The 13,119-nt window shown below is 27.9% G+C and overlaps 3 protein-coding genes across 8 annotated transcripts; 1 reads left to right on the forward strand and 2 right to left on the reverse strand.

Moving 5' to 3' along the window:
• Window positions 1-198: 198 nt before the first annotated feature.
• Window positions 199-7,707, reverse strand: LOC114873053 (zinc transporter 1). 3 transcript variants are annotated; one of them, XM_029180907.2, is made up of 9 exons: window positions 7,420-7,435; window positions 6,928-7,344; window positions 5,957-6,147; window positions 3,941-4,163; window positions 3,612-3,873; window positions 1,823-1,940; window positions 1,513-1,728; window positions 1,162-1,272; window positions 199-510 (listed from the first exon to the last, which is right to left on the reverse strand). In XM_029180907.2, the coding sequence occupies exons 3-9, from the start codon at window positions 6,131-6,133 to the stop codon at window positions 313-315; spliced, it is 1,305 nt and encodes a 434-aa protein (XP_029036740.1). In that variant the 5' UTR covers window positions 6,134-6,147; window positions 6,928-7,344; window positions 7,420-7,435; the 3' UTR covers window positions 199-312. The 3 variants fall into 3 exon arrangements, with proteins under 3 accessions (XP_029036740.1, XP_029036742.1, XP_046142938.1); XM_046286982.1 differs by lacking the exon at window positions 199-510 and adding an exon at window positions 761-1,096 and having other exon boundaries at window positions 6,928-7,707; XM_029180909.2 differs by lacking the exons at window positions 5,957-6,147; window positions 6,928-7,344; window positions 7,420-7,435 and adding an exon at window positions 4,882-4,998.
• A 343-nt stretch (window positions 7,708-8,050) lies between these two features.
• LOC114873052 (vacuolar protein sorting-associated protein 45) lies at window positions 8,051-10,844 on the forward strand. Of its 3 annotated transcripts, XM_046286981.1 has the most exons (9): window positions 8,053-8,318; window positions 8,490-8,688; window positions 8,757-8,906; window positions 9,025-9,404; window positions 9,475-9,747; window positions 9,823-9,987; window positions 10,066-10,295; window positions 10,400-10,568; window positions 10,765-10,844. In XM_046286981.1, exons 1-9 carry the CDS (start codon window positions 8,226-8,228, stop codon window positions 10,777-10,779), a joined length of 1,674 nt encoding a protein of 557 aa, XP_046142937.1. In that variant the 5' UTR covers window positions 8,053-8,225; the 3' UTR covers window positions 10,780-10,844. The 3 variants fall into 3 exon arrangements, with proteins under 3 accessions (XP_029036739.1, XP_046142937.1, XP_029036738.1); XM_029180905.2 differs by lacking the exon at window positions 10,765-10,844 and having other exon boundaries at window positions 10,400-10,648; XM_029180906.2 differs by lacking the exons at window positions 10,400-10,568; window positions 10,765-10,844 and having other exon boundaries at window positions 8,051-8,318; window positions 10,085-10,231.
• Window positions 10,777-13,001, reverse strand: LOC114873056 (metaxin-1). 2 transcript variants are annotated; one of them, XR_006829647.1, is made up of 6 exons: window positions 12,913-13,001; window positions 12,464-12,714; window positions 12,216-12,381; window positions 11,579-11,956; window positions 11,026-11,130; window positions 10,777-10,869 (listed from the first exon to the last, which is right to left on the reverse strand). XR_006829647.1 is itself a non-coding variant. In XM_046286985.1 (5 exons), exons 1-5 carry the CDS (start codon window positions 12,988-12,990, stop codon window positions 10,807-10,809), a joined length of 936 nt encoding a protein of 311 aa, XP_046142941.1. In that variant the 5' UTR covers window positions 12,991-13,001; the 3' UTR covers window positions 10,785-10,806. The 2 variants fall into 2 exon arrangements, 1 of the variants encoding a protein (XP_046142941.1); XM_046286985.1 differs by lacking the exon at window positions 11,026-11,130 and having other exon boundaries at window positions 10,785-10,869.
• Window positions 13,002-13,119: the final 118 nt, after the last annotated feature.

Raw genomic sequence — 13,119 nt, forward strand, 5'->3', positions numbered from 1 at the left:
AGAATTGAAAATAACATCAATATAAATACCGATGTATCAGGTATAAAAAGTTTGTGAAATTCTAACATTAGAATGGTGCATAAATAATTTCAATCGTTAATCAAAAAGTCTGCAGACCCTATAAAAGTAAAATTACTTATGCACTCCCCTAATATAATTACAAATTTGAGTAAAACCAATAAAAGACCTACTCGCGTCTTCGGCAGCAACGAAGCACATGGTGTGTATATTGGTTTATTGAATTTTTTTATAACATTGTAACGCGCCGCAGATTTTTATTACAGAGGTAGGTATTGATAATACGACGATAACTTAAACAACTGGTGTATTAACATGAGAATGTGGAAGTTGGACGGAGTGATGCGAAGTAGGCAGTGACAATAAATGTCCGCGTTCCATTTCATTTACTTCTTGCTGTTCTGTTCCTCCTATTGAACCAGTTGAACGTGCAAGGCTATTGCGTTGTCTGCACATGTATGGTGTTTCTCCTGGGGAAGGAGTTTCACGACCCTATTCAAAAGTTTATATAATATCAATTCTATCTTGTCAGATACGAATATGAGCGACACCTATATTCAGAATTAAAATTGAATTAAAATACATGTAGTATATTACCAACAACAATATGGAATACAGAAAAAAGAGAAATTATTTTTATTTGGTTATTTGGTGAAAGGAATTATATTCTATGGGGCTGAGGTCTTTTAGGCAAAGTGAGAGAGTAGAGCTGGAATTAAAATATATCAAGTGAGGCCAATGGTTAATACAGTTAATATATAATGTAAGACACAGATTGCTTTTTACAATGAGGTATATAATAATATCAATTATATAATAATTATTATTATTGCAAAGTGAAAGTTGAACGAATCTTGATATTTCATTAGTGTTTCAAAGGAATAACGTTTCATTTATAATTTCACATAAACAATGATTGTTTAATTTATGTGAAAATTGAAGAATAATTCTTAAACGGCAATTAGTAAAAATTACCTATAACTGTATTTGAATCTGATTTAATAGCTTCTAAGCATCGTCCAAGACATTTTGATTTAGAGGAGGCAGAACAGGGATTTGTATCTCTCTTCGAGTTAGACTAGAAGCGACGGAATAGAATTTAAATCATAGCAAATTATATCTACTAACACATAGAACACATACCTGTTTAGAAGGACCACAACATGTTGCATGATTACAAGGCTTATCAGTCTTCGGACAGTCTAATACACAATCTTCTGTTGGTGTTTCCTTAATTTCACTATTAGACTGGTACTACAATGTTATTAATAAGATATAATTATTGATCATTTCAACAGAATAAATACATATTCGCGTGTGATAGTTCAATGTCTTGTGTCATAATTTAATTCTCTAATGATTATTTTGTAACTTTTATTTATTATCATTCAGAGTTAAAAAAATAATAATAATAATAATAATAATTTGTTAGATGATTTAACGTCGCAAGTCTTATAACTGTTTATATCAATGTTTATAAGACTATATACTCACATCAATAAATTCTGGCTGTATCGTAGTAGAGTGTATGCCCTCATTGTGGAAAAATTCTTTAACTTGCTCTGCAATCTTCATATACTCTGACAGATTTCTACATCTTATGTGCGCTGAAGCAATGATACGATCACCAGCTAATTGCCATACATGAAACTCATGCACAGCTAATACACCATCAACATTTTCTAACAGTCTTTGTTGAATAGCATCAACCTAAAGAAAGACAAAAAAGGATTATCTCCAGAATCGTCAGCCTCTACCTAATTATGTCAATGGATGTAATATTATTAAAGGTGAACAAAATTACCTGAATATGAGTTGGTACAGTTTGTAATAAGATCAATGCAGATTCTTGTAACAGCGGCCACACTGATCGTAAAATGAGAATCACCAATAAAAGTGAAAGAGCTGGGTCGATATAAAATCTGTAAAACAAATTAATATTATAAAATTAAATGAGATAATATTATTGATTGAACATTTTATTGCAATATAAAATGTTTTGGACTTAGGAGAACCGTGGGAGAGCCTGAAAGAGCCTAGGAAGAGCCAGGGAATATCAGGAGACTCAGGAAAGCTACTGTGAACCTAGGTAGATCTACGTTCTGCGAAACGAATATCTACCCTCTTAAATAGACGAATTTTATAATTACAAAAATTCACACTGGACTTGGAAAAATCGCCCCGCGCTAAATATATTTACGAGACAGAAAGCACAATCACAGTGCCATACGGTGGATATAAAATGATTTATTCAATTTAATAAAAATGAATTAATGTAAATAAGGAGCAAATCTACATATAAAAATGGCACTGAAACGATAAAGTTATTATAAGCAAAATAGTAAAACACAAACAATATATTTATGATTAATTAGCTTCATTTATATTAAAAATAATCTAAAACTAGCATGTATATACCTAGAAGATATAAATAAACATTTCGCAAACCGTAATAAAAAATGAATGCACTTACTTCCACATGTATGCTTTTCGCATTCGGTTTTTCTCTTGAGACGGCTATTGACGAGCCTGTAAAGAGGTTTGTGCATTTAGGCCTATTTTCATTCTCAAATGAATTCTTTTCAAATTTTATACAATAATTAAGTTTCAGATTAAGTATATCTTAATCTAATTTCGCGAACCACCCTTAGAAGAAATAGTAATCGAGTAAAAAATAATCTTGCATGCAAAAACACATCAAATATTTCTACTTAAAATAATCAAGTTTGAAAGATCTTCATTCAAGTATGATACTTAAGAAATAAAGAAAGGATTCGAAGCGTAAATCCACAATTTTAAGAAAGTTTTGTTTAATAATAAAATGACTTTAACCCGTATATAACAATGAAAACATCTGAAATGTGCAAGCTAAATAAAAAAGAAAAATGTTAAACAATTCAAACATAGAATATAATGAACAACATTTAGATACATGCGAAGTTATGCTTTGCTTGTATATAATGTATTGGTCTTTACATTTTTTTTCGTTTTGAAGTTTCGAGTAATACGTTCAGAATACGTATTTCTTTTAAGAAGTATTAAATAACTATTAAAATTAAAGTCAAATTATTCTGATCAAAAATTGATATATTTACTGCAAGATTCTCTAATCTTATAATATTAGAAAAAGCCATTTGAGCCCTCAAAAATAGGCCGAAATGCATAAACTTTCTCTTTCTTACATCGGACAAAAGTCTTCGATAAAAATTTATTGAAATTAAATCGCCGATTATTTGCTTGAATAACTTTTTATAGCTCTGTGAATATTAAAATTAATAATGAATATTTTAAACAGAGTAGAAGAAAAATATACAAAAATTGTATATTTCAATGAGAAGTGTACATCTCCCAAATCGTTCTTCTCATATTTTGTACTTAAAAAATCATTCTACACTCTTTTCCATTTTATAATAAAATATATAAAACTCTATAAGAAACCTTTGTTAGATGTTGCAAAACAAAATATGTATATAATATTTGTTGTACATCCAATTATGGTTTGGTAATAAATTAACCGAGTTTTCGTTATATTTCCACAATATTTTAAATCTTGGTAAAATATGTTACTTAATTTTATATAAAAAATTAGTTACCTGTATTCCCATTTCGTCAGCCAAACAATTAATGCCGATACTATTACAATAACAGATCCTAGGGCATCAGAGAGTACATGAAGAAATACGCCACGCATATTCATCTGACTTGCATCGTGTGAATGACCATGTGTCCTCTTCACTTGAGGCGTTGATGGCCTGTAAGCTTCATCATTTTCATTGTCATCTGTCCCAACTAAAGTACTCAGTCTATTATGACTTCGAGATATACCATGTGAATGGCTATGAGCATTTCCGTGTTCTATAAGAAAAAATTGGTTCAATACAAACTGATAAACGCTTTTTCTTTAAGCTTACCATAAGCTTACCATGAAATAAACATAACCCAATGATATTCACTAACAAACCAAGTGCTCCAACTGCCACTAATAATTTAGCTTCATGTATTTCTTCTACTTCAATAAATCTTTTACATGCCTCCACAGTAATACTGAAACACAATGCGACTAAAAATACAGCATTTACCAATGCCCCTAAAACTTCAGCTCTGGCCCAGCCAAACGTATTCTTAGACCATTTCTTTGGTGACATCTGAAAAAATAAAATGAAGTTATTAGAATAATATTATTAAAATACTCTTACAAGTATTAACAGAGAAAAAAAAGGTACCGCAAAAAGGTAAAACCTTTTTATATTTCATTGATTACATTATAATTCTGGTGTATTTATAAACAAATGAAAACATAAAAATTAAATTATCGTCATATCTTACGGAATTAACATAGATTTTCCCCTTTTTATTGATATTTTACGAGAGATAAAAAAGGGATAGAGAAACAAAGAAGAAACTATGGATTTTGTATCCGGTTTAGAAAACGATAGCAGAACAATGTCCCGATAAAACTAATTATCAGACTTGTACTGATAATGAATTAAAAGATAATTTTTCGAAGCCTAAATATAATTGATCGACTCTTGCAGACTATAATATCAAGAGAAGGAAAAGATTAGAATAATTGATCGACTCTTGGAGACTATGATATCAAGAGAAAGAAAAGATTAGAATAATAATCGGAATTATTTGAACTGATAATACAAATGATACGATAGAGCAGTGAACAATAATTTTCTTATATCATACTCACTGATAAGAATATGATTGCCGAAAAGTAGCTTATCTTATGTTGTGTATACTTTAAAATATACGGGGTATTTCAAAAGAGATATACTCATACTGAAGGAATTTCAAGAATTTATCTTAACTTGCTTTCCAAAACGTTCAGAAAGTAATTAGTAAAAGAAAACTCACTTTAAGCGCATTAACGCTGCGGTGACCCATACCACAAATTAGATATACTTCGTATATGAGACATGTGAATCAAATGCATCAGCTCATAAAAGGATATTAAAACATTCTTCTGAAGCAATATCACCTATACAGCAATAACTGAAGCAATCCTTTGTCACACGATAATTCCTTTAAAGCTTTATAAATACCCTTTACCAACACTATTGTAAATATAGCCTGTTCAAAATTAATTAACCAATCAAGATGGCTATTGAGAAACATATTTCGTTATACAGGATGTCTCATACAACTGGGCCAAGATAAAATTCTAAAGTGGTGAAAGATAGAAAAGAAATTAAATGATATCGAACGGAGCATCGAGTGATACATTCGCTGACTCCGGAAGTGAAGACGCGCAAAAGATTTCAAGGTCAATTTCCTTTTTTTAAATGAAATGGTATATTTTTTTTTTAATGCCAATCGATGCATCTTGTTATTCTTTATAAAAAGCATTAAGGTACTTTAAACGAAAATACAATAGTTCAAAAAATATCTTAGGGAAAGACAGGGAAAGACTCGAGGTCTCTCCCTAGGATAACTTTTTAACTATCGAATTTTTTACCCAGGTTCCTTAATACTTTTTTGTACAGAATTGAAATACGCTTCGACTGACGTATCGTGAGATACAAAATTCCAATAAAATTTTTTAAAGATTTCGAAATATCTTTATTTCTCTTTTAATGGAGTTTCGTACTTTGCTATATATCAATCGAAGCGTATTTTAATTCTCTACAAAAAATTATTATGGTGCTTGGGTCGAAAATTCATTAGTTTAAAAGATATAATTAATTTTAAATTAATTTTTTTTATATTTTACTTATGAAACATTTTTGTATTGTTAATAATAGGAAAGATATTTATCTAATAAATATCTTGTAAGTATATGATTGCATCTATCGTACGTATTAAAGCTAAGATAAATAAACATCTTGATACACCAGCCAATGTAATCAATGAACATTAACACTTTAGTTAATTGCTATAGTACATCATTCTAAACACTTCAAGAAACCGATATTAATTAAAAAGTACTTACCTTTACGGAAAGAAATGCAACAACTAAAGCTGCTACATCAGATAGCATATGAAAACTATCAGCTATTAAAGCCATAGAGTTAGTCACATAGCCCACTACTATTTCTACCAAGAAAAATAGAGCAGTGAGCCATAACATTGTTAAAAGGCGGCACTTCTTTCCTGTGTAACGACCCATAGTGTTTTTTGTACCTAAAAGTGCAACAATGTATCAGAATAAGTGAACACTATAATAAAAAAAAAAAAAAAAAAAAAAAAAATACATTTATTTACAATAAATAAAACCAAATTTTATTAATGATACTTTATCTATTGTACCATAATATACCTTATCTATTGTATCATAAAGTCTAAAATGAAAGACTTTATTAATCTGTAAGCTTTCTAAACACTTGATAAAGTTTAAAACATAAAGATAATCTTAACTTTGTCACATTTAAAGAGATATTCTTATATTATAGTGAAGTGAATTATCTTCTATATCATTTATTTTGAAAATAAAATAAAGAATTTTCCTTTTACCTTATATCAGAATACATTTAGAAATTGTTATTTTCCAATCAGTTGTATGAACACATATACATTTTTCTATTTTTGTTACAACATTTAAAGCTTCGTTCATTTTATTCTAAGATTTTTAGTAATTATAAATAGTTACTACATATTACAAATTATATTACTTAAAGACAATTCCACATCAAATACAAATGGAAAAATAAAATTTTATTAAATTCTGAGCATGTCATTTGTACATTTAATAATAAAATACGTTTCTGTTGCTTTTAGACAATCAAACGTAAAAGGTAATATAGTTGTGATGCACAATTCTATGCACACAAATAAATTTAATAATAAAGAAATGTAAAATAATAATTAAAAATATAAATACAAAGTTATGAATTGTATAAAGGTTATTTGCTTTATGTTTGTATAGTTTATTGAATAATTATGAACATAATAACATATACTTACGTTTATAATAAAGTATTAAAATTCTTGAAACAATGTATCAAAACTGCATCAAGTAACACCGATATAAACTATTTATGGACATGTTACACAGTATTGATGTATATCCGCAATTACAAAGACATATTACACTAGTAATGAAAGACATTGGATTCTTTCTGAATGTTTCGAGACATATCCATTTTAATTCATTCCTGACAAAACCACGTGGAAAAATAAAATACACTTGATCCTCACACTTAATTCCACAGTTCGATAGAAATCTTACACAGCATTACGTTACAATTACCATTGACAAAGTAACGACAGAGATAGATGATCAAACCCCATCATACTTTTTTTTAACTACCAACGGTTCTTCTAATGATACGTTGTTCTGAAGTTGACTAGCAGAATTGAGCAGAATGTACCTTATTTCCTCTAGTTCAAATTTATGAATTTTATATTAAAAAAAAATTGTTTTAATGGATTTTATCTATAATAACTGTTACTTACGTATTTTGTCATTTAAAAAATTGTTTTAAAATAGATATTTTTATAAGAAATCATGTTTAAAATTTATTTACACATCTATTTATATACTTTTTCTTATAAATCTAATAAAATAAATGAATATTCCCGTACATATGTATCACTCTTTTTACTCACGTCTCGATAACTTAAAATACCAGTGTTTATTAATTTTTCAACAATTGTTAAATTAATTTTAACAATAATAATCAACATTCAAAACAAAGGATTATTCTGATTCACTTATTGTTTGTAGAGTGATTTATGATTCACCGACCATTGATTATATATTTATTTGTATGTCCATTTAATGTCATTTGTTCAATAATGAGATGCTTTTTTTTATTATTTTCAGATTGTAGAAAATTTGTTGTCCTAATATTTTCAATAACTTTTAAGTTATTTAAAATCATTCTTTTGTATAAGTTTACAGAGCTTTTGAACTGTGAAATTTTAACTATTGTTACACTATTGAATGAATATTTGAAAAAATTATAAGTATGGAAAAAATATGTAACCAACCAATCAAATCACTTCATTTCTTCCCTGTAGTTCTCTATTTACTATGCTTACCAAATTCTCAAAATTTAATTTCTAAAAATTCTGGTAACAATGTACATATGCATGTAGTTCATCAACTACTTACATTTATGATGATTTGTGAACCGTGTTTATATACATGGTTTGACGTTTAAATTTCATAAAGCATTATTAATTAAATGTATAAACAATATGAGGTTTATAATATATAATTAATAAATATAAGGAATTCGCAAAATTACATTTCCAAAATGAATTTGACAGTTGCTTTAAAGTTTTATATTACACGAATGACAGAAGAAAGTGGACCTGGTATGAAGGTTCTTTTGATGGATAAACAAACGGTAAACTGGTTTCTGTTCAAACAGTTAATTATATATAATATTTGTTAATATTCAAAGTGACTAAATGTTTGTATACATTGTTACAATGAAACTACTCTATGAAACAACGAAAAGAGTTGAGTTCCTACCCTATCTCTTGATATTTATATTTTGTAATTGATATAATTGCAGACAAGTATAGTAAGTTTATTATACAGTCAATCAGAAATATTTATGAAGGAAGTTTATCTGTTTGAGAGAATTGATGCAAATACACGTAATGAGGGTTTAAAGCATTTAAAGTGTATAGTTTTCATCAGACCAACAAAAGAAAATATTGAGTATCTTTGCAATGAACTACGATGTCCTAAATATGGCACCTATTATATTTGTGAGTGTTGCTAATGAATCCTTATTTTTGGTTGTTTTTTGTTCATATTGCAATGTATTGTTTTTTAGATTTCAGTAATATTATTGCAAAGGCTGATGTTAAACTTCTGGCTGAAAGTGATGAGCAAGAAGTTGTGAGAGAAGTCCATGAATACTATGCAGATTATTTAGCTATCAGTCCTCATTTATTTTCACTTGGAATAACTGGATGCTCACAAGGTAATAGATTTTCTATAATTAAGACTGTTAAAAACTGTACTATTAAATTTGAAATAAAAATTATAATTATTTTTATATAATTATAATTATTTAATTTTTTGTTCATTTTTTCATGAAGGTTTATTATGGAACCCAGTGCATTTGCACAGAACCGTTTTAGGCATAATTTCTGTCCTATTATCAATTAAAAGATGTCCCTACATACGATACCAGTGCAGCTCGGAAATGGCAAAAAGATTAGCGGAAAAAATACGTGAAGTATTGAGTAAGGAATCAAGTTCATTTGAATTCAGACAAGATTCTAGTCCGATTTTACTGATACTTGACCGAAGAGATGATCCTGTTACTCCTCTATTGAATCAGTGGACTTATCAAGCAATGGTACACGAACTGTTAACCATCAACAATAATCGCGTTAATTTGTCGCACGTTAAAGGTATTTCAAAGGAATTAAAAGAAGTTGTTCTCAGTGCAGAACATGACGAGTTTTATGCAAATGTAAGAATATACTGCATTTCATTACTAATCGTGCATAAGATTATTAAACTAAAACGAATGATTTTAACAGAATTTATATCTTAATTTTGGTGAAATCGGACAAACGATAAAAGAACTGATGGATGAATTTCAAAAGAAGGCTAAAAAACATCAAAAAGTCGAAAGCATAGCCGATATGAAAACTTTTGTTGAAACTTATCCATTGTTTAAAAAGCTTTCGGGAACTGTATCAAAACATGTAACCGTAGTTGGAGAACTTTCTTCTCTTGTGGAAAAACATAATTTATTACGAGTATCGGAATTGGAACAAGAGCTTAGTTGTCAGAGTGATCATTCCATGCAGGTATAATAAATTTTGCATGCTCTGTTATTAGTTGCTTATAAAAGCTAACAATATTTTCTATTGATTTCATGACAGCTGCAAAAGATAAAAGAACTTATTAATAGTCAACAAATCCGAGAAATCGATTGCGTACGATTGGTAATGCTTTACGCACTCCACTACGAGAAACATGCGAGTAATGATATCAGTGGTCTATTGAATTTATTGAAAAATAAAGGAATTTCCGAAAAGTACATTAAGGTACGTTAAAATGAATGTAACTTTAATTGAAAATTTAATAAATATTTTGGAATTAATTACTTCGAAATAAAACTTTAGCTTGTGTATAACATATTAGAATATAGTGGAATCAATGCAAGACAAAGTAATTTATTCGATCGTGAATCAGTAGCTAAAATTACCAAAAAATTATTCAAAGGATTAAATGGGGTAGACAATATATACACCCAACACTCACCTTTGTTAAATGAAACACTTGAAGATTTAATCAAAGGAAGATTAAGCTTACAAACATTTCCGTACCTTGGAAATACAATGGTTTCAAAAAGGTAAATTTTATACTGTTGCAGAAAATCTGGAGAAAAAAATGTAGTGTTCGTGTAAACATAATATTAACATAAAAATACTTACTAATAATAGCTATCTATAACAGGCCACAGGATATCATTGTTTTTATGATCGGGGGAACTACCTACGAAGAAAGTTTAAATGTTTATAATTTAAATAAACAAAATCCAGGGATAAAGATTATATTAGGTGGTACCACTATTCATAATTCCCAAAGTTTCTTCGAGGAAATTCAGCAAGCAACAACAGGTATCCTATCGAAATACAAAAATAATAACAAATAGAACATTAAATGTACATATTTTTGATCAACATATTTATTTATACAATTTTATGATCATAATTAATTATTACGTAATAATATTCTTTGATAATAATTATAATTTACTGATAAAATCAAAGAAAAATTGTAGAAACAAAAAATAAAAGTTATATTAATGTTATACTTAAAACTTGTCTTTTTAATGAACTGGTTTTATATCTCCCGAATTCTTATTCATCCTCAACTATACCCTCTGCACGTATTTCCGTTATTTCATTCCTCTTTATCGATACCTTCAAAACACAAATAACTTTTTCAATGTTAATACACGTATAAATATTATTTAATTATAACTAAAATATTATTATACATAAATATTTGCTGGAGAGAATATCTCAGCTTTAATTATTAATTACTGTTTATTGAAATGCTATCTTATTTTTACGTACATGTAATTTCTTCTTATTTTAAATAGAAGACCATAAATGCAGGAAAAACTCAGAACTCATTAACTAATTATATTTCTTAAAACGAATTCTCGCCAGCTTCCATTTCTAAAAACATTTACATACATAACAAACAATATCATTTATTTTCAATGTTTTCGATCTTGAATGCTTGCACGTTCTTCGTATAAATTATAACATTCTAATTTCAAATACGAAATACGTACTATTAACATTTAAAAAATGGACAAATGAAATCTTTTAGTAACTATTCATTATTTATTATTTACAATTATTAGTTAATAAAACTGAACAAATGGAAACATGTATGGAATGTATGTATATTTATAATGCACACTATTGGAAAAGAAGTTAGTTACATAAACATTATTGAAGGAAACTTAGGGTGAACTTTTGAAAGCCAATAAATACATATCACACTACTAGGCTTGAAAATATTAAACATATCTTTAATCATAATGTAACACATGGTTCTAAACAATTATTGAATTTTTATTATCTAAACTATCAATTTCTTTGTATGAAAAAAATTTACCTTTAAAATTCCAGTTGAAAGTACATAAGTTGTCATCACTACAACAGTAAAAAGTCCAGCAAGGATTTGATTTCTTCTTTTATGAGGGTAATCATTATTTGAACTAGTTTTCATATTTTGAGCATTTTCTTTGGCTTTATATTCTTGACATTCACTGCTGAAACATCTTTCCGATATACGCGTTATGAACGTTACTAAATTTTTGCAGTTCTTTAAATGATTTTGTAAAGCTGGATTAGGTAAAGGAACTTTAAGTAATGGTGCCAAATAAGAATATACAATGGCATCTAGTATGGTAGGTTCTGAACCAAAAAAATAGTTTGAATCTCCAAGACTTGCAGACAATATTGCTAAACATTTTTGGGCTTCAGAATATACCTGTTATGTATGTTTAATATTATTGTAATTTCTCTTTTATATCTAATATATTTTAATATTTGAATGATTATTAAATTCTTAATATAATATGCTATACTTAATTTTGTATGGTATGTTAATATTACATACCTCACTCAATACCAATAAATATCAATTCAATTTTAAGAAAGATACAGATATTGTATTTAGATTATACAGATTATATAGATATTATATTAATAATCTATATAATCAATATAAAATTGTTGTACATCATTACCTTATTTTCTATAACAGCCATGTCATCTTCTCTGGGATACAAGGTTTCAAACATAGCACGTGCTTCTTGTTCAAATTTTGATGGATAATAAAAATTAAATGGGAAAGGTATTGCTTTACAGTACCATGGTCTTATTAGTTCATTTACATTTCTTTCATCTACCCACCTAAAGATATAAATATTATAAGTATTTACAAGATACATTTCATCCTATAAATTTTCACATTACTACTAGAATCAGTACATACCAAATGAACTGTAATGCTGGATATAATTTTTGTTGCAACATTGTATCATAAGCTACTATTCTTGCACATTCTTTTCTCTTTAATGTGAATTCTTTGTTGTAATGATTTTCTCTAAGATAGTCTATTATATCTTTAACCTTATCTAATGTGATGTTATTACTTTTGAATACAGGTAATCTGCCATTGGGAGTTTTGAATACATTACTAGACTTATTTACTTTTAAAGCTATATTATTAAATTTAGCATAAACCTAGAAGAAATGAGTGAACATCATGTAATACATATATTCTAGGAATTACAGAATATACAAGTAATGTAATTTCTTTTATAAATTAGAAAGATCCATATAAATATAGAAAAAAAATATATAATAATTAATAGTTTACAGTAAATATTCTATAAATGAGAATATTAAGTTTACATCATAACCTGTATTCAAAGTACATACCAAAACCTGCAAACACTCTCGGTCTATTGATGGTAAACCCCAATCACCTTTCCATATATTTAATTCAGATTGCTCCATTTTATCATAAATTTAAACAAATGATGACTTATTCATAAATTAGATATTAATTCCACGTGGTACTTCTTACTGTGTAGTAAACAAACAGACTTTTTTTATCACCGTTCAACCGGATATTGGATTTTTATA

This window comes from Osmia bicornis, chromosome 9 (genome assembly GCF_907164935.1).
Source record: "Osmia bicornis bicornis chromosome 9, iOsmBic2.1, whole genome shotgun sequence".
NCBI lineage: Eukaryota > Metazoa > Arthropoda > Insecta > Hymenoptera > Megachilidae > Osmia > Osmia bicornis.